We start from the raw sequence: 20,082 nt of genomic DNA, 5'->3' as shown, positions 1-20,082 counted from the left end.
TTAGCTTAGCGTAGCTTGCCCAGCGCTCTGTGCTGCAGAGTGTGATTTTACCTGAGAGAAAGCGAGCTTTTACCTTCCTTTAAATCACTCGGACTTAGGCTTGGTTTTAAACTAAGGAAAGACTACTTTATTAATAGAAACACATACTGGACAGGAAAGGTGGTAGGCTCTCCAACACTGGAGGCACTGAAGAGGCAGCTGGACAGCCACCTGTCTGGTATGCTTAAGGTTGTGCACTGAGCAGGAGTTTGGACTTGATGACCTTACAGGCCCTTTCCAAATGCAGACCACCAACTGTGCAGTCACTCGCTCATACATAACAGACGGGAGGGCCATGCAGAAGGCCGCTGTAATAACAAGTTCTCACAGAGGCTTCCTCAAAGTTACAGGTGTGACAAAGTGGGAAAGTGGAGCAGGTAGATAACTATTACTTGGAATTTCTGCTTCATGGCTTGCAAATGGAACAGCATGTTTCATTCTTGATGCCAATCACGCACCCACCCACCCCTGCAGTACACAGAAGAATTGCTCCAAACTATCCTACCCATCTCGCCCCAGCCAGTAATCATGTGAAAAGACACCTCTCATTTGGCAACTTAAAAGGCCTGGACTGATCTGTGTTGGGTGTTATGAGGTAAAACACTTTTGTAGTTCTATCTCTAGCAGAGTAAAAATGGCCAAAAAATGGAATCGAACAATAAGCCAGCCCACCTCCCCCTCACACAATCCAGCTGAATAAATCAAGCAACTCTTCTTTAGTAAGGTAAATAAATAGTCTTTACTCACAACCTTTCGTACATCAGTGGTACAGGTTCAGCTTGGAGAAAGATTGAGAAAGAGATAGTGGGTTCAGTCCATGGTTTTTAGTGTATGGTGGAGCAGCCTCTTGGCTACTCTCCTGAGGTTAATGCAGGATATGCAAAACAACAACTAAAAAAAGGAGGAGGAAGGAAAGGAGAAGAGAAACAAACAGGAAACTACAACACAGTAAAAACAGCTATCCTGAATGTAGCCAGAGACAAGAGATGGTGCCTGTCTAATATTTAAGGGGAGGGAATTCCAAAGGGTAGGTGCCACTACACTAAAGGTTTGCTTCCTATGTTGTGAGGACCAGACCTCATGATAAACGGGTATCTGCAGGAGGCCCTACCTGCAGAGCGCAGTGATCGACTGGGTATATAAGGGATAAGATGGTCCTTCAGGTATCCTGGTCCAAAGCTGTATAGGGCTTTGTACACCAAAACTAGAACCTTGAAGTTGGCCCAGTAGCAAATGGGCAGCCAGTGCAATTCTTTCAGCAGTGGGGTGACATGTTGGCGATACCCTGCCCCAGTGAGCAGTCTCGCCACCACATTTTGCACCAGCTGCAGCTTCTCGACCAACCTCAAGGGCAGCCCCACATAGAGCACATTACAGTAATCAAGCCTAGAAGTTACCAGTGCATGGACAACAGTGGTCAGACTAGCTCGGTCCAGAAACGGCTGCAGCTGTCTTACCAGCCAAAGCTGGTAAAAGGCACTCCTAGGCACTGAGGTCACCTGGGCCTCTAGTGACAAAGATGGATCCAGGAGCACCCCCAGACTACAGATCTGCTCTTTCAGAGGGAGTATGACAGTAAACTAACTGAATCCTAACAAGACAGAGGAGCTGTAGGTAGGTGATTCCTGAGGTTGGATAATTGGTCAAAAATGCTAAATTTGTTGCCATCAAGATTTTCTTACAGCAGGGAATTCCATAGATCACCTTTCCCCAAGCTAAATACAGACATTTGCTGTCCCCAAATTGATAGTTTCTTCTACCTGTCCTCCCCAATACTTTCACATTCACTTTTTCTTTCTGTATGGCCATAAAAGCTGCTACTAGCCAGCTCAGAATTTTCTTTTCTCTCCCCAAAATCCTCCTGAGAAGTTGCAGTTTGTAACTCTCTGGGGGGCCCCGCCAAACACCCACCCTTTGCTGCTACTGCCAGGACAACACGCTCACATCGGAGCAGAACTGCACTTTTTTGCTATGTTGGTTTGGCTCCGCTGCTCCCCCCCCCCGCACCCCTGGCCAAAAGCCTCAGACCCTCCGAGGTGTGCCGCTAGCCACAGCTATTTCTCCCCAGTGTTCCTGTTAAGCCATTTAAACAGCTGACACTATTGACTATTCTAAGGTGCTCTTTCTGCACTCTTTGCCTCTTCCCTTCTGTACTCCATTGCCCAGAAACTTTCAATATTTATTTAAATTGTCTCTATCCCCAAAGTTAGCTTCACACATCCAAATTCACTTCTGTAGTTTCTTTGAGGTATACTGGGCTCTAACGGTGTTTTAGAATCCATATTCATCAACTTAGATGGTAAAAAATGGGGGAAAGATGAAGAGGAGTTCTTTAAGCCGTCTTTGCTTGGCATCTGATAAGATAGAAAGAGGGAGGAGGTAAAAAAAACATTCAAATGAGGCCCTGTCAGGTGCTTTGCAGGTTTCAGGCTGCACCCAGGCCTCCCGAGAAGGAAAAAAAAAGGCTGATCTCTCATCTCTATAAGAAGCTGTGCCTCAGTTCCACCTCCACCACTACGCAAACCACATGAGGCCCTTTGGTAGAGGAGTAAAGTAATAAAGATAATCTAGGCAACCTTTATTTAAAAGGGGTAGAGGTTAATTTTAGGTGGAGTGCTAAGAAAGAGAGAAGCACCTTGCTCCATGAAGAGTTCTGAGGAACTCAAAAGCTTGCATGCTATTTTGTGACATTTTAGTTGGGCTAATAAAGGCATAGCCTTAATATGGTTTTGGAGTTTTCTTATGGGCTAGTTTCAACCAAAATCCTCTCTCTCTTTTACTGGTATATTTCATAGAATGATAGAATAGTAGAGTTGGAAGGGGCCTAAAAGGCCATCAAGTTCAACCCTCTGCTCAGTGCAGGAATCCAACTTGAAGCATACCTGACAGGTGGCTGTCCAGCTGCCTCTTGGATGCCTTCAGTGTTGGAGAGCCCACCACATCATTATTCTGTTATTCATTATCCATTCATAATGTTATTCATTATTCAGCCCATTATTCTGTGTCCTGCACTCTGGGACAATTGAGAAGAGACCCTCCTTTTCTATTCCTCCTGTTCATTTTGAACAAGTTATATCCTTCAATTGCTGTATACCAGTCATGGGAGTCGTCCCACCAAGTTTCAGTTACACCCAGGACTGGCTGGTGCCCTCTAAAACTGGTGTACTGCTATGAAGTCACGGGGTATGGCCAACAAGGTCACAGGGGCATGGCCAAGGTCTGGTTTTCTTCCCATCCTCCTGCATTGAAAGATTCTGTGGATGCTTAAACATTGGAGTTTTATAGGGGCGGAGCCAGAGGGCAGCCAGGTCAGGCCCTGGCTGAGGGCCCCTGCATCCTACAGGGGCCCTTGATAGGCTCCTCCATAGGGTAGGAGGGTAGTGCTTCCATTCCACAATCTGCAGCAATGTCAGCTCCTGACACTGCCACGGATTGCAGAAAGGGAACTCCAAGGCACCCACCCATAGACAGTCAGTGCGGGTTTCAGTAAGCCCACACGCATACCCCCACCTACCTCTCCCATTTCTGTTAGGAAGTTTTTCCTGATGCTCAGCCAAAATCTGGCTTCCTGTAACTTGGGCCCATTATTCCATGTCCTGCACTCTGGGATGATCGAGAAGAGATCCAGGCCTTCCTCTGTGTGGCAACCTTTCAAGTACTTGATGTTGTGGTGTAAATTAGTTAAGCAGAGAGTAACAGCAGTCACTGAGACTTAAGACTTAGTAAAATAAGAAAAGCTACTTTATTTATAGAAATACATAGTAGATAGAAAGGCATACCTAGTTCTAACTAACTAAGTTGGAGGCGCAATACCGAGGCGTGGGAATTGCCCTCATGGCTAGGAGAGAGCCAGCAGAGACAAAGGTGTCTCCTCTCTCTCTCTCTCTCTCGGACAGTGGATGAAAGAAGAGCGGAAAGGGCAGAAGGAGGAGGGGCAGGTAAGCTTCCCTTAAGACGTATCAGTCTAGCGACGGAAGGAAATCAGTCAAAGCATCACAGGTAAAGGTAAACAAGTCTATCCATCTGGAGGACCCTAGCTCTATCTCCCTTCTGGAGCACAAACAAAATAACAAAACAGGAGTTGCTTTTGCCCCACTTCCAACTTTGGAAGAGTGCTACCACATCTCCCCTCAGTTGTCTCTTTTCAAGACTAAACATGCCCAGTTCTTTCAGTCTCTCCACACAGGGCTTTGTTTCCAGTCCCCTGATCATCCTTGTTGCTCTCCTCTGAACCTGTTCCAGTTTGTCTACGTCCTTCTTCAAGTGCAGTGTCCAGGACTGGATGCAGTACTCAAGATGAGGCCTAAGCAGATTTCGGCTGAACATCAGGAAAAACTTCCTAACGGTTAGAGCCGTACGACAATGGAGCCAATGACCGAGGGAGGTGGTGGGCTCTCCAACACTGGAGGCCTTCAAGAGGCAGCTGGACAGCCACCTGTTGGGGATGCTTTAATTTGGATTCCTGCATTGAGCAGGGGGTTGGACTTATAAGCCCCTTCCAACTCTATGATTGTATCCCAGGAGCCAACGCCTCCAGCAAAGCACAAAGGGTCTCCCTCAGACGGCCAGAGGACACTTTCAGGCAGAAAGCAGCCTGCCCCCAAGCAGCCTGACCTGCCATTGGAACCCACCCTGCCTGTGAAGGTGCCCACTCAGCCTGGATAGTGGCACAGCTGTCGCCCATAGGCAGTCAGAGGCCCTCCAGATTTGCCAGGACACTGCCAAGGTGGCAGTGGAGATGCGTGCGGTGCCTCTCTCCTCCACGCCCTGAGCCAAGCAGCAAGAGGTAATGGGGCTGGCCATGGCCATTGCCACGGTGCCCAAACCAGATGGGGATATGGGGAGCAGCGGGTTGGGTGTGTAGTTGAGCTGCTGCTGCTGCTGCCTCCACCATTATAGAAAAGGAGGCGTGGGGCAGGGGGGCATCCCTGCTGCAGACGACCCTGAGGGCATGCTCCTATGCTGTTGGGATGGGCTGTGGTTGTTTATTTCCTACCCACCCACTGTCTTTGCTGTGGCTGTGGCCACGTGTATCTTGTAGGTTGCTTCCAATTAACTTTCTTTTTGCCTATCCCTGTGTGTGTTGCCTGTTCTTCAAGAAGCAGGGGCTGTGTATGTGATCAGGGTGCTTGATGTGGGTGCCATGTGAGTCACAGGATGTGCTTGTGGGCTCCATATATGTTTGTTTACCTGGTCGCACTGCATCATGCGTGCATCTGCATCATTGGCAGAGTGTGTGGTGGGCATGCTTGGGATGTGTGGCGTCCTGATTGGCTGCCAGGGTGGCTGCTGCTATGGACACAGTGCATGCCCTGTTCAGTGTTTGTTTGCATCCCTGTGCTGACACTTTTTAGCCGCTTCCCATGGGCTATCTGTGGGCAAGCGATCTCTTTGTACAAAGCTGGTCAGGGGGCCTGGGAACTCCTCCCTGCACTCAGTAACAGGTGGCTGCAGTTACCATGGTAATGCTGGCTGCGTCTGCTGTGTTGTGCTGCTTTTACATTCCCAGCATGCAGCTCTGCTGGCAACTGGTGTTTTCCCCTCCGTAGGGATCCTGAATGGACATAGGATGTGACGTACTTTATGGCAGCTTTACGTCAGCCTCAGTTACGCCAGCTTCCTCCATGTCAAATTGCACTGCCTGTCAGCACTGCAAGTCAAAATAAACTCTTTATTTTGTTAATTTTTGATTTATGGTTTTTATATTATGGTTTCAATGCCATTTTCTTCTCTTGTTTGAATGTATATGTTGTTGTTGTTATTATTTATTTAATTAATTTGTATCCCACCCTTCCTCCCAGCAGGAGCCCAGGGCAGCAAACAAGGCACTAAAAACACTTTAAAACATCATAATAACAAATCTTAATACATTAAGACAAAACAGCGTTAAAAACATTTTAAAAACTTTTTAAAGGGTTAAAAACATTATTAAAAAACATATTAAGCAATTCAGACACAGACTGGGATAGCTCTCAACTTAAAAGGCTTGTTGAAAAAGAAAAGTCTTCAAAAGGCACCAAAAAGATAACAGAGATGGCGCCTGCCTAATATTCAAAGGGAGGGAATTCCACAGGGTAAGTGCTGCCACACTAAAGGTCCCTTTCCTATATTGTACAGAACGAACCTCCTGATAAGATGGTATCTGCGGGAGGCCCTCACCTGCAGAGCACAGTGATCGACTGGGTATGTAAGGGGTAAGACCGACTTTCAGGTATCCTGGTCCTGAGCTGTATAGGGCTTTGTACACCAAGACTAGAACGTTGAAGTTGGCTTGGTAGCAAATGGGCAGCCAGTGCAATTATTTCAGTAGCAGGGTGACATATTGGCGATACCCTGCCTCAGTGAGCAGTCTCGCTGCCGCATTTTTCACCAGCTGCAGCTTCCGGACCAACCTCAAGGGCAGCCTCACATAGAGTGCATTACAGTAATCCAGTCTGGAGGTTACCAGTGTGTGGACAACAGCGGTCAGGCTATATGTTGTAAACCACCATGGGATGTTAAATGATGAACAGCAGTTTAGAATTTGAGAATAATAACAATGTTTCCTCCTAATTTGCAAGCCATATCAAAAAGCTTTGATGGTCATTTTGGGCTCTGGCCCTACACTAGATCTTGGTCATTGTGATGTTTGCAAAGCACTTTGCAGATAAAATCACTCGCATCTGGAGTGACTTAGACTCCTTATTAACTACAGCTTCCTCTGGTCATTTTTCTATAGATACTTTTCAACTTGTAAAGCCTGAGAACATGGACAGGACTGTGGAAGAAATGAAGGCCGCTCCTTGCTCTCTTGACCTTTGCCCAACCTGGGTAATTAAATCTGCCAGAGGGGGTGCGGCTGGCTGGTTGGCATATTTAACTGATACCTCCCAAAGGGAAGGTTCGATGCGAACATAGGCTGAACAAGGCTGTGATAAGAACTTTGTTAAAGAAGTCTTCATTTTTGGGCAAGGTGATTGAGAAGGTAGTGGCTGCTCAGCTCCAAGTTTTCCTGGATGAACTAGACTCTTTGCAATTAGGTTTCAGACCTGGTAATGGGTCAGAGACTGCCTTGGTCACCTTGCTTGATAACCTACACTGGGCATTCGACAGGGGGAGTGCATCCCTGTTGACATCACTGGAGCTCTCAGCGGCTTTTGATACCATCAATCACGGTATCCCCCTTGACTGTTCAGCTGGATGGGATTGGGAGACACCGTTTTATGATGGCTCCAGTCATACGTGATGGACAGATCCCAGGAGGTGGTGCTAGGAGTCTACAGCCTGGCCCCCTGGCCACATCTACAGGGTCTCACAGGGTTCCATCCTGTCTCCCATGTTCTTTAACATCTACAAACTGCTGCAAGAGGTCATCCGGAGATTTGGAGTTCAGTGTCATCAATTTGCTAATGACACACCTCTCTCTCTCCTACTACCTGATTGCAGGGAGGGAGTGCTCATCCTAAACCGGTGCCTGGAGGCTGTGAAGGGCTGGAGGTGGACTAACAAACTGAAACTTCATCCAGACAAGACAGAAGTGTTGCTGGTTAAGGGAACAGCTGCACCAGGGATAGGGATAGGGCTGCAACCTGTTGTGGAGTGGGTCGCACTCCCCTTGAAGGAGTTTGGGAGTGCTCCTGGAATCTGACCTGCTGCTTGAATATCAGGTGAGTATCAGGAGGGCTTTTGGCCCACTCACTGGTCTACTAGCTGCGCCCATTCCTGGAAGCATTTGACTTGGCCACAGTGACGCATGCATTGGTGACATCAAAGCTTGATTACTGCAACATGCTCTGTGTGGGGCTGCCTTTGAAAATGGTTCAGAAATTACGGTGGGTTCAAGATGCGGCGGCCAGAATGTTAACTGGACTGCAGCGTGGGGATCATATCACCCCTGTGCTTTATCGACTCCACTGGCTCCCTATTTGTTTCTGGGCTCAATTCAAAGTGCTGGTTTTGACCTTTAAAGCCCTAAACGGCCTTAGACCAATGTACTTGAGGGACCGCTTATGCCCATATGTACCTGTCTGTGATTTAAGTTCATCTCCCTCTGACCTCATTTGCACGCTGCTGTGGCCCCCAAGCTATGGAATACCCTACCCCAAGAAGCCTGTTGTGCTCCTTCCCTGATAGTGTTCCGGAGACTCCTGAAAACCATCCTGTTCCAGAGAGCTTCTGGGAGGGACTAAAGGCTGAGCCTGAAATGGATTTTATTTTTACACTTTTTTAGTTTTACCTCTTTGGCTCCCTTTTAATATCACTCCCCTGTATTTCTTAACTATGTTTCATGTATTTATCTATTATAATGGTTTTTGTGTTTTTACTTGTGTATGATGGCATTGTGAGCCACCCTTAGTGCCCCATTGTAGGGTAGAAGGACAAGATAGAAATATTTTAAATTATATAAATAAATTACATTAAATTAATTCTTCCTTATATAAGGCATCATTCACTGGCACAAGATGCAGAGGTAGGTTCTGACTGATGTTGGAATGTATGAGGTTCAACTCCAACTTGGTGGGTTGAGGCTGCATGGGGTTAATAAGGGTAGCTAGAGAGCTAGACCTCTTCCTGGTTGAGGCCATACCTATCCCTTTGATCCTGCCGTCTCTTCCCTTCCTGCTAGACTGATAAGCAACAGGATGTTTGATCCCAGTTCCTTCCCGCCTCTCTCTGTGTTCTTTCTCTCTTCCTGCTAGACTGATAAGCAACAGGATGTTTGATCCCAGTTCCTTCCCGCCTCTCTCTGTGTTCTTTCTCTCGAGAGGGGAGCAGACATCTTCTCTTTGTCTCTCCTCTCAACCAGGATGAGGGCGAGTACTGGGACCAGTGCTTGTTGCTCCAGCATAGCTAGTTAGCTAGACATAGAACTCTTTCCTATCAAGCTGTACTTCCAGAATAAAGTAGTTGTTTCTTATTTTAAAGCTTAAAGTCTCTGTCTGACTAATTTGCAGGGAAGGTAGAATCTTAGCAAAGATTCAAACACATACACACTAAGCTCGCTCAATACTCTCCATTCCGCAGCGCTACGCAATTCTGCTATGCATCTCAATAGAGAGAAATTCCGACAACTGATGCCCTTCAGTTGGGAACAAGACCTTTCATGGAGGATGACGGGGCAATGGGAACCTCTTTTGATGCTGTGTATTGTAGATATTGTAGAGCCAGAAACGGGTAAGGAAAAGGCAACCAAAATGATCAAGGGGAGACAGCAACTCCTCTGAGGAAAGTGAAACACATTTGGGGCTTTTTAGTTTAGAGAAAAGGCGAGTTGGAGGCGACATGATAGAAGAGCAGACAAACGAAAAGTCGTCTTCATGAGATTCGCTCCCGCAGGAAGAGGCAGGGACCTGGGTGGATTAAAAAGGGGATTACTATTAGCCACATTCAGGGAGGAGGATGAGGCTATTATCTGCGGCCACGGGCCTCGAAGGCTGCGCTCTGCCTCCAGCCTTGCTCGAGGGCCTCTCTGGGGCGCGGTGGTCTAGACGGGCCCCGCCTTTGCCCCGACCCTGCAGGGCTCTTCCATCCTCCCTCCGCCCCGCCCCCCGCCCACCGGCGCGGCTCTCCTCGCAGCAGCCGTGCTGCCCCCTCGTGCCCACAGCCGGAATTGCAGCGGGCGTCTGTTTGCTTATTCCGCCCAGTCTACGCGTCTTCCACCGACAGATTTTTGTTCCCGCTGAAAGGCCGCGCGGCGGGTGTGTTGCTCAGCGGCTGGGAAGGCGGCTCGGCGGCAGGTAGATGCCCCGGTCCGGTTCTCTCAGCCCGCCTGCCAGCCCGCCATCTCTCCGGGCCCCGGCAGGCGCTCGGCGCAGACTACAACTCCCAGCCCGCACCGCGCCCTCCCCGTTGCGGTTGCGACCGCCCTCCTCGGGGCATGATGGGACCTGTAGTTGCTGTGGCTACAAGCTCCACCCTTCAACCCGGAAGTGGGTGAAGCAGCTTCAAGATGGCGTCTCCTTCTCAGGGGGGCCCGATGGCGATCGCGATGCGGCTCCGGAACCAGCTCCAGGCCGTCTACAAGATGGACCCGCTCCGCAATGAGGTGAGGCGGTGACGGCAGCCCAGGCGGGGTAACCTGGCTCGGTCGCCTGAAGGGACGGAAGGAGGGGGAGGCCTGTCGCGAGGGCCCCGGCACAAGCGCGATGGTGGTGTGCGCTTGGCCGAGTGCGCATGCGCGGAGGCGGAGACAGCGCGCGTGCACGAGGGGGCGGGGCCAGACTTGGTCCAGCGCCCAGGGGCCGAGTTAAGGAGGTGGGCGGAGGGCGGAGATGCCTCTGCGGAGCCACTAGTCGCCCGCGGGCGCATCATGCGGGCCACGCCCTAAATCCCCTCGCCGCCGCTTGCTAGAGTAGCCATGCGAGGCGGGGGAAGGAGGAGAAGGGCTCCGGCCCCTGGAATAGCCGGGTGGGCGAGGTAGTTTCATGAAGTGGCGCCGGCAGAAGTTCCCTTTTCTGCACGGCTTTTAATGGGGCGGGGGCTCCCTCCCCCGTGCCCCCTTCCCGTCCCTTTGGCTTCTCGCCCGCGGGGGGGGCCTGCCACTTGGCCCTTCCAGCGTCGCCTCCCAGAGAACCTTTCATCGGCTAGGCGTTTCGCATCCCAGATGGGGCGGGGAGGGCTGTGGGTTATTCTGATCCAGCAAACAGCGCCTTGAAGGCAGGCAGCGTTATATCAGGGCATGAAGTGAGCCGGTTGGAGGAGCTGCACCGGACTTCGGCCTGGTACATCTGCCAGTCTCTAAGACGCGCAAGACTTTGGCCTTAATTGCCCCGAGAATTGCTCCGCTGCTCATAGTCACGTTGCTCAGGTGGCGGTGGGGAGAGCGTCGCCTGATGTGGCTTCAGGCCAGAGAGCTCACTAGGCCCGGGTGGGCACAATGGCACGCGCCTGCCACCAGGCGAGCCTGTTGGGGGCGGGGAAAAGTGCCCTTGCCGCACAGCCAAGGTTGCTGCGGGCCCTGAGTTGCCCGGCCCAGACCTTCATATCCCACCGGGCAAAAGGCAGCCAGCCTGGGGTGTGAATGGGTTAAACAGGCAAAGGGCATCCTCTGCATTGTATAAACAGGCCTCAAATCCGTATGTCAGGTGAGGGAAACCAAGCATAGGCAGAACTAAGAGGCTGGCCCAGGAATTGGAGGAGGGAAGGACGGAGAGAAGCTCTGGGCAAGTGGGGCACATCGCCCTATGGGGGAAACTTAACTCACAGTGATGGTGGTGGTGGTGACTGTTCTGTTATTACATGTCTGAGCCCAAAAAGGAAGAAGATTGGCAGAGTCAGGTCTTGAACTCGGGCCATTTATTTATTTTATTATTTATTTAATTAATTTTTGTCCCGCCCTTCCTCCCAGCAGGAGACCATTTAGATCTGGGCTTGTGCTTAGGGACAAGTGCATAGATCAAGCTGCACTTCCGGCAGGCCAGTGGCTAGTTGGAGGTGGCAGCTGCCCTCCAGGATCCATCTTTCAAGCAGGTGGCTAGTTGGGCTGGAGCCTGTAACAGAAAGGAGGAAAATAATCTTTTTACTCCCTCTCTTCTATGATTGCCAGTCTGGGCAGGCCAGTTGTAGCAGAGGCTCTCACCCCCCCCCCCAAGTTGGCTTCCATCACACTGCCCTTAGGCTCCCTGTGACCCTGGATCGGGAGTGCTTTCCAGGATATTAGGGGAAGCAGAAATAGCACCCAGCTCTCTTCTCTGTCCCTGGAGAGGAACATGCCATCCTTTTCTCTGTCAGACCCCGCTTCTGCACATGCATCGCATGAAATGAGTGGCTCGATGCATGAGAGGTTGGAGGGAGTAACCTGAGAGTTTGGCACAAATGCACCCAAGACCCCAACAGCCAGATTTTATAAAGTCTGTTCAGAATAAAAAACGGAAGAGGCAGAATGTTGCTTCAAGAAAATAAGAAAAAGACCCTTATAGTTCATGTCTGTCTCTCCTCATGTAGCTGCTTAAAAACAGGCTTCTGCTCTCCTCACATGTAGCAGCATAGATGGTCAGTTGAGGGGCAAAGATTGTATGGCCGCAGTCCCCTTTTCAGAGTTTGGGTCAATCAGGAGTCAGCCATGGTTTGACACCTTTTCGAAGCTGCCGAAATGACAATTGCGGTGGGCACTGAGCTGGCAGTGGAAGAGCCCACCGAGAGACAGGATGTGGGGGAGAAGCAAGGCACCTGGCTGGTTGGGACTGAGGAGCGCCCCCCAGAGTCTGCCTAATTTGCCTGCCTGCCCACAGGAGGAGGTGAAAGTGAAGATGAAGGAGCTGAATGAGCACGTTGTATGCTTCCTTTGCGCTGGATACTTCATAGATGCCACCACCATCACAGAATGCCTCCACACCTGTGAGTAATACCAGGAGAAGGGTGCTGGGGGGCATCAGGCTGACTGTAATAGCGGAGGGGGCACATTCCTGACTAAAGAGGGATGGACTTGGGCTCAGTCTGAATCAGGAAGCACAGCCAGGCATGCCTACTTTGCACCATCACATCACCTGCAAAGCTGATGCATTAAGCTACAGAAAGAGCTGGGGGGAGGCTTTATGTAGCTGAGGGCCGCATTCCTTTGGAGGCTATCTGCCAGGGGCCACATGGCAGCAGTTGGTGGGGCCAGGACCAGCAGTGTGTGTGTGGGGGGGGAATGCTCTTAAGTTAAAATCTCTCTCACACACACACATGCACAGTCCTGATGCAATGAGAGGGGAGTAGGGCACATGTGTGTCTGAGATGCACCAAGTGAACACTGGGAGAGCCCTGTTAGTGCTGGTCTTCTCCCCTTCCAGGACAGGATGCTACTTCAACCCCATTGCGGCAGGTTGTGTGTCCATTTAGAGCCTATCTCCAACAACAGGAAGGCAGGATGAGTTTCCTCACCTGCTGCTAATTCCTGGCTGCGCTATGTGTGGCTGGAGAAGAAAGAGGCTCTGTGCAAAGCATTTGCAGGGCACCTTTTTGAGTATTGCCCTCACAGGGTAGTGAACTCAGCAAAATGAGACACAGTAAGATGGGTGGAAGAGCCCCGGTCCTAACACACCCCAGAGACTCAACATGCTTAACGGGGTGGTGCCTCTTCCCTCCCACCTTGCAGTTTGCAAGAGCTGCATCGTGAAGTACCTGCAGACCAGCAAGTACTGCCCCATGTGCAGCACCAAGATCCACGAGACGCAGCCGCTTCTCAACCTCAAGCTCGACCGCGTCATGCAAGATATTGTCTACAAGCTGGTGCCTGGCCTGCAAGAGAGTAAGTGCGAGAGAGGGGGAGGAGAGGGTGGTGGACGAGAGAGCCTGGGGGCCTCCTGGGGCCCAAGAGTTTCAGGGCAGTTCTCCGTCTCTGTGGGTCTTCTCCTAATGTCAGAGCAGCCTCTGGATCCAGCTGGTGGCTTTGTCTGTGGAGGCTTCCTTGGAGCAGGCCTTACCTTGCTGGCTCGGGCATGGGTCCACCTAGCTCAGCCGTCTGCCTCCAGGCAGGAGCCCCCAGGGAGGCCTGCTTTCCACTCAGTGCAGAAGCCCCTTTTTAGCTGTCACAGGGATGAGGCGCTGCCTGTCCTCCTCTCACGTCCCCTCTCAGAGGGGCAGTCAGTGCAAGCAAACATTTGGGTTCCGCCCTGTGCTCTCCAACATCAGTCGACTCTCTTCTCTCTCTTTCCTACTGCCACCGCTGCAACTCCCTGCAGGTGAGGAGAGGAGGATCCGAGAGTTCTACCAGTCCCGAGGCCTGGAGCGCGTGAGCCAGCCCAGCAATGACGGTGGGATTTCCCCCCTCCGCTCTTCCTCCCCCGCCCCCAGTTCAGAAGGGTACTGGACCAGGAAGCCTCAGTTTGGAGTTGGGAGGGCAGGAGAGTCTGGCTTGCCAGTCCTGCCCCACAGAAAGGTGGGAGCTTGGGGTTCCTGATTGTCTGCCTCATCCCCCAGACCCTGCCTCTGACCGTGTGGGTCTGCCCTACACCACCTTCGACCACTCACGCGCTCACTACTATCGCTTTGATGAGCATGTCTTGCTGTGTCTGGAGAAACAGAGGTGAGGCGGGATGGAGTGTGGTCAAAGACACAGCTTGGTTTGGGGGGGTGCCTCTTATGGGAGGACTCAGGGTAGGTTCCACTGTATACCCCCCTCTGTCTGACACACAGACACACACACACACACAGCTTTCCAGAGGTGCAACAACTGGGGGCCTGGAGTGCTTTTGCACCTTTAGGCAGTCTTGGTGGGAAAGCAGGAGTGGGCCTCCTGCCTTTAGACGATTGCAGAGTCCCAGAGAAACTTGGGGGCGGGGGTCCATGTGTGACATTTGCCCTCTTTGTAGAATACGGCTTGTCTCACGTGCTCAAGTCATCTGGTGCTTCTGGCTCCACGGGCCTCCAGGCTGCAAGCATTTATTTGCCGTCCTTCTGTTTGCCTTCCTTGAAGTCAAAGCTGCAAGGAGAGCAGCTGTTGAGCAAGGCTGACAGCCGGGTGGGGATTTGCATCCCAGCCTCCCTAGCCGAAGCTCAGACTGCTGAGCCTCTGTGGTCTGGCGGGGGTGAGGGCTTCCCCCCTGGGCTCTGATGCTTCCCAGGGCCTGCGCTATTGTCAAGAAGCAGCATTTCAGAGAGCTGTGAGCATCAAGTGTCAGGCAGGACCCTGCGCCTCCACAGGCCTCCCAACCGCCAGCAGGGGCTCTTCCTCTCCCTGCCCCGCAGCATTGGCTGCAGTGCCCTGGGGTGGCCCAAGGAGGCTGTCCCACAGGTGGGGCTTCCTAGGGCTTGCCTCCTGACCAAGACACGAAGCCGTCGGCCCCTCCAGGGGGAGTGCAGAGGTGGCCCTCGCTGCAGCAAGGCGCAGCCTCTTCCTCCAGAGGGCAGCAGCAGAATAAGAGTTGGGAAACCCAGGAAGGGATATGGTAGCCCCCCCCCAGCATGGTTTCCCCTCCCTCAGTGCCTTTGGGAAAGGGGAGGGGAGTCACCGTGATGTGGTCCCACCCCTGTGGTGGGGGGGCATGGGGGGGTGTCCAGTGCTTCTTGCTGGCTTGGCTGTCATTCTCTCCTTTCTGCAGTGCGGGGAAAGAGAAGAGTAAGCACATCCTGCAGGTGAGGAGCTGAGGGGGTGGGAAGGGGGCTGCAGTATGTGGGGCCTGGGGCGGAAACCTGTCACTCTTGGCCCTGTGCTCAGGCCTTGGGAGACCTCAGGCGCTGTCCCTCCCCAGCCCACTGCCTCTGCCCAGTGCTTCCCTGGAAGGAGGGGGTGTCACGGGGCCCCACATGCCCTTTCCCGACACACACACTCACCAGCTACCTTTTCTCTCCACCTCTCCCTGTTTTGTGAGAGAGCCTCAGGGGCTCCCTGGGGAGCGTTTGTGAGGGAATGCAGGAGGAGGGGAGTAGAGCGTGCTCTGGCTGCTGCCTCCGTCGTGTTGGCGCTCTGCCACCCGCAATGTCACTCTTTTCTCCTCTCCCCAGCACAAATACGTTCGCTGCTCTGTACGGGCCCAGATCCGCCACCTCCGCCGGGTTCTCTGCTGCCGGTTAGAGCTGGCCCTGCAACATGTGAGTAAGATCCCTGCCGGAGAGGGTTGGGAGCGGGCGGTTTCTCCGCGCAGGCTGCAGATGGAGCCTTGCCCCCGCAGGGCTGATTGGACTCTGTGCCCCACCCTGGCTCTCTCCAGGTGCAGGTGCTGTTTAACAATGAGGTGCTCCCAGATCACATGACCCTGAAGCAGCTGTGGCTCTCCCGCTGGTTTGGAAAGGTGAGTGGCGCACCCCAGACTCTGGGGGCCAGGCGGGGTGGGGCGTCCTGTGCCCCGGAGCAGAGGCCCTCACCTCTACGCTCTTCTCTTTGCAGCCCGCGCCTCTGCTGTTGCACTACAGCGTGAAGGAGAAGAGGAGGTAGGGGCCCAACGCCAGAGTCCAAGAGATCTCCCCCGGGGGCAGCCCCCCACTCACCCTCCAACTCTTTAATTTAAGTCTCCCTGCTGTTCAATACGGGTTTATTTTTGGAATAAAATCAGTGAAAACCACCGTCTGCCAGCCCTGAGTGGTGTTTCCTGGCAGAGCAGGAAGTGGCTTGCCATCCCCACCAGAGTGGGAGGAGGAGGCGGCTCCCAGCCCCTCTGGTTGCAGTTCCCCAGATGTGCCTGCAGGTGGCAGGAGTGCTCCCCTTTCCACCTGGCTTCTGGGGCTGACAGCGCGTGGGGTGGGAGGAGGCTGGAATCCCTGAAGGGAGGAAGGCAGCTTCCACCCTCCTTCCCCTTCCCATTCCTGTGCAGTGATTTAATGCGCCGCCAGCTCAGGCACGTTTACCAAGTGGCAGTTGCTGTGCCGGCTGAGCAGATTAATCTCCGTCAGCCCTTCCCTCCATTCCCCCCTCCCCGTTCGGGTGTCAGAATTCCAATGAGGAGTGATGAGCAAATAATGATCTCCACTGCAGCCCCCCTCCCTTCTCCTTCCACCAGAGATAATGGGCGATAATGCAGTCATGAGCTCCTAATTTGGGGGCGGGGGTCCCCTGGCTCACAGCCAATTAAGAGCCATTGTTGTGGCCAATGGGGTGGACAGCTGGACAGCTGTCAGAAAATGAGGTGGGTGGTGAACCAGGAGCCATGCCTGGAGTCTTCTGGATTCCTCAAGGCCTCGTTGCTGGGGAGGAGGCCACCCTGTAGACCAGGCTCCATTGGTTGTGCTGCAGCCTAACTGGGCTGTGAACCAGCCACAGCTTCTGACCTCTTTGATTCCTGGAAACTTAACAGGTGCCCTTTGAGCCCTGGCCTTGTGCCCAGAGGCTGCTGCAAGCAGCCCTCTAAAAGCCAGGGGGCCTCAGGCTCCACCCCAAGATTGCCAGCAGTCCCTGTGGGCCCTGGCTGCCCTTGGCTGCTACTGCTGCTGCGGGATGTGTGTGTGCGTGAGCACGCGTCACAGAGTCCTCTGGCAAGTCAGCCTCAGGAGCAAGCCTTGTTTTCATTCCGCAGGTTGGAGGGCAGGAGCAAGAGTCATTTGCTTGAGGTTGGGGGAGAGAGATGTGGAGGAGAGAGGAGGGTTAAGGTTCTTGTTACGGTCTTCACTGTCGATCTTTGCTATCTCTGTCATGTGGATCTTTAAATCAGGAGCTGACGTGGGGTCAGCAGCAATGCCTGCCCTCTTAGTCTCTCCTGAACCCTGTGGGGTGCTCCCTCTCCCTTCTCAGAGTGGAACTAAAGTGACTTCAGGTTGGAGAGTCCTGGATAGGCAGGGGCATTCAAGAATGATACACTAGTAGAGTTGGGAGTGGCCTCTAATATCGTCGAGTCCAACCCCCTGCTCAGTGCAGGAATCCAAAGTACAGCATACCTGACAGGTGGCTGTCCAGCTGCCTCTTGAAGGCCTCCAGTGTTGGAGAGCATACCACCTTCCTAAGTAATCGGTATCATTGTTGTACCACTCTGTTAAGAAGTTTTCCTGATATTCAGCCGAAATCGGCTGCACTCTGGGATGATCAAGAAGAGATCTTAGCCTACTTCTGTGTGTGGCAGTCTTGCAAGTACTTGAAGAGTGCTATCATATCTCCCATGCCCAGTTCTTTCAGTCTCTCCTCAGGGCTTTGTTTCCAGAGCATAACGGAGACCTGGTGGAATGGAGAAAACCAGTGGGATACGGTTATCCCTGGATAACTATATTGGAAGGACAGGGAAGGACGTATTGGTGGCGGAGTCGCTCTATACGTGAAAGAAGGCATTGAATCCAGCAAGCTCGAAACCCCAAAAGAGGCAGACTACTCCACAGAATCGTTGTGGGTGGTGATACCATGCCCCAGGAGGGACTTAATACTGGGAACGATCTATCGGCCCCCTGATCAAAATGCTCAGGGAGACCTTGAGATGAGATATGAAATTGAGGAAGCATCCAAACTAGGAAATGTGGTAGTAATGGGTGACTTCAACTACCCGGACATAGACGGGCCGCATATGTGTTCCACTCATGACACAGAAGCAAAGTTTCTAGATATTCTAAATGACTATGCCGTAGACCAGTTGGTCATGGAACCGACCAGAGGGACGGCAACCCTGGACTTAATCCTCAGTGGGGACCGGGACCTGGTGCGAGATGTAAGTGTTGTTGAACCGATTGGGAGCAGTGACCACAGTGCTATTAAATTAAACATACATGTAACTGGCCAATTGCCAAGAAAATCCAACACGGTCACATTTGACTTCAAAAGAGGAAACTTCACAAAAATGAGGGGATTGGTAAAAAGAAAGCTGAAAAACAAAGTCCAGAGTGTCACATCACTCGAAAATGCTTGGAAGTTGTTGCTTGGAATCTCTGTTATCTTATCGGGGACTATTGAAGACCTTTCTCTTTCAACAAGCCTTTTAAGTTGAGACCTTATCCCAGTCTGTGTCTGTGTTGGAATTGGTTTTTAATGTTGTTAAACCTTTTTTTAAAAAAAATAGATGTTTGTTTCGCTCGAAAATGCTTGGAAGTTGTTTAAAAACACTATATTAGAAGCTCAACTGGAGTGCATACCGCAGATCAGAAAAGGTACCGCCAGGGCCAAGAAGATGCCAGCATGGTTAATGAGCAAAGTCAAGGAAGCTCTTAGAGGCAAAAAGTCTTCCTTCAGAAAATGGAAGTCTTGTCCGAATGAAGAAAATAAAAAAGAACACAAACTCTGGCAAAAGAAATGCAAGAAGACAATAAGAGATGCAAAAAAAGAATTTGAGGAGCACATTGCTAAGAACATAAAAACCAACAACAAAAAATTCTATAAATACATTCAAAGCAGGAGACCATCCAGGGAGGCGAATGGACCCTTGGATGATAAGGGAGTCAAAGGTGTACTAAAGAACGATAAGGAGATTGCAGAGAAGCTAAATGAATTCTTTGCATCTGTCTTCACAGTGGAAGATATAGGGCAGATCCCTGAACCTGAACTAACATTTGCAGGAAGGGATTGTGAGGAACTGAGACAAATAGTGGTAACGAGAGAGGAAGTTCTAGGCTTAATGGACAATATAAAAACTGACAAATCACCGGGCCCGGATGGCATCCACCCGAGAGTTCTCAAAGAACTCAAATGTGAAATTGCTGATCTGCTAACTAAAATATGTAACTTGTCCCTCGGGTCCTCCTCCGTGCCTGAGGACTGGAAAGTGGCAAATGTAACGCCAATCTTCAAAAAGGGATCCAGAGGGGATCCCGGAAATTACAGGCCAGTTAGCTTAACTTCTGTCCCTGGAAAACTGGTAGAAAGTATGATTAAAGCTAGATTAACTAAGCACATAGAAGAACAAGCCTTGCTGAAGCAGAGCCAGCATGGCTTCTGCAAGGGAAAGTCCTGTCTCAGTAACCTATTAGAATTCTTTGAGAGTGTCAACAAGCATATAGATAGAGGTGATCCAGTGGACATAGTGTACTTAGACTTTCAAAAAGCGTTTGACAAGGTACCTCACCAAAGACTTCTGAGGAAGCTTAGCAGTCATGGAATAAGAGGAAAGGTCCTCTTGTGGATAAGGAATTGGTTAAGAAGCAGAAAGCAGAGAGTAGGAATAAACGGACAGTTCTCCCAATGGAGGGCTGTAGAAAGTGGAGTCCCTCAAGGATCGGTATTGGGACCTGTACTTTTCAACTTGTTCATTAATGACCTAGAATTAGGAGTGAGCAGTGAAGTGGCCAAGTTTGCTGACGACACTAAATTGTTCAGGGTTGTTAAAACAAAAAGGGATTGTGAAGAGCTCCAAAAAGATCTCTCCAAACTGAGTGAATGGGCAGAAAAATGGCAAATGCAATTCAATATCAACAAGTGTAAAATTATGCATATTGGAGCAAAAAATCTTAATTTCACATATACGCTCATGGGGTCTGAACTTGCGATGACCAACCAGGAGAGAGACCTCGGGGTTGTAGTGGACAGCACGATGAAAATGTCGACCCAGTGTGCGGCAGCTGTGAAAAAGGCAAATTCCATGCTAGCGATAATTAGAAAGGTATTGAAAATAAAACAGCCGATATCATAATGCCGTTGTATAAATCTATGGTGCGGCCGCATTTGGAATACTGTGTACAGTTCTGGTCGCCTCATCTCAAAAAGGATATTATAGAGTTGGAAAAGGTTCAGAAGAGGGC

The 20,082-nt window shown here is 51.2% G+C and overlaps 1 protein-coding gene across 3 annotated transcripts; it reads left to right on the top strand.

Annotated features, from left to right (window-relative positions):
• The first annotated feature begins 9,898 nt into the window (after nucleotides 1–9,898).
• Nucleotides 9,899–16,002, top strand: PCGF1 (polycomb group ring finger 1). Of its 3 annotated transcripts, none has more exons than XM_061583771.1 (9): nucleotides 9,899–10,063; nucleotides 12,249–12,354; nucleotides 13,097–13,249; nucleotides 13,683–13,754; nucleotides 13,921–14,026; nucleotides 15,042–15,075; nucleotides 15,445–15,531; nucleotides 15,651–15,731; nucleotides 15,827–16,002. In XM_061583771.1, the coding sequence occupies exons 1-9, from the start codon at nucleotides 9,968–9,970 to the stop codon at nucleotides 15,872–15,874; spliced, it is 783 nt and encodes a 260-aa protein (XP_061439755.1). In that variant the 5' UTR covers nucleotides 9,899–9,967; the 3' UTR covers nucleotides 15,875–16,002. The 3 variants fall into 3 exon arrangements, with proteins under 3 accessions (XP_061439755.1, XP_061439756.1, XP_061439757.1); XM_061583772.1 differs by lacking the exon at nucleotides 9,899–10,063 and adding an exon at nucleotides 10,177–10,272; XM_061583773.1 differs by lacking the exon at nucleotides 9,899–10,063 and adding an exon at nucleotides 10,288–10,434.
• Nucleotides 16,003–20,082: the final 4,080 nt, after the last annotated feature.

Source organism: Rhineura floridana, chromosome 9 (genome assembly GCF_030035675.1).
Source record: "Rhineura floridana isolate rRhiFlo1 chromosome 9, rRhiFlo1.hap2, whole genome shotgun sequence".
Taxonomy (NCBI): Eukaryota; Metazoa; Chordata; class Lepidosauria; order Squamata; family Rhineuridae; genus Rhineura; species Rhineura floridana.
Note: the sequence above shows the minus strand (reverse complement) of the source record. Positions and strands in the feature narration are given on the sequence as shown.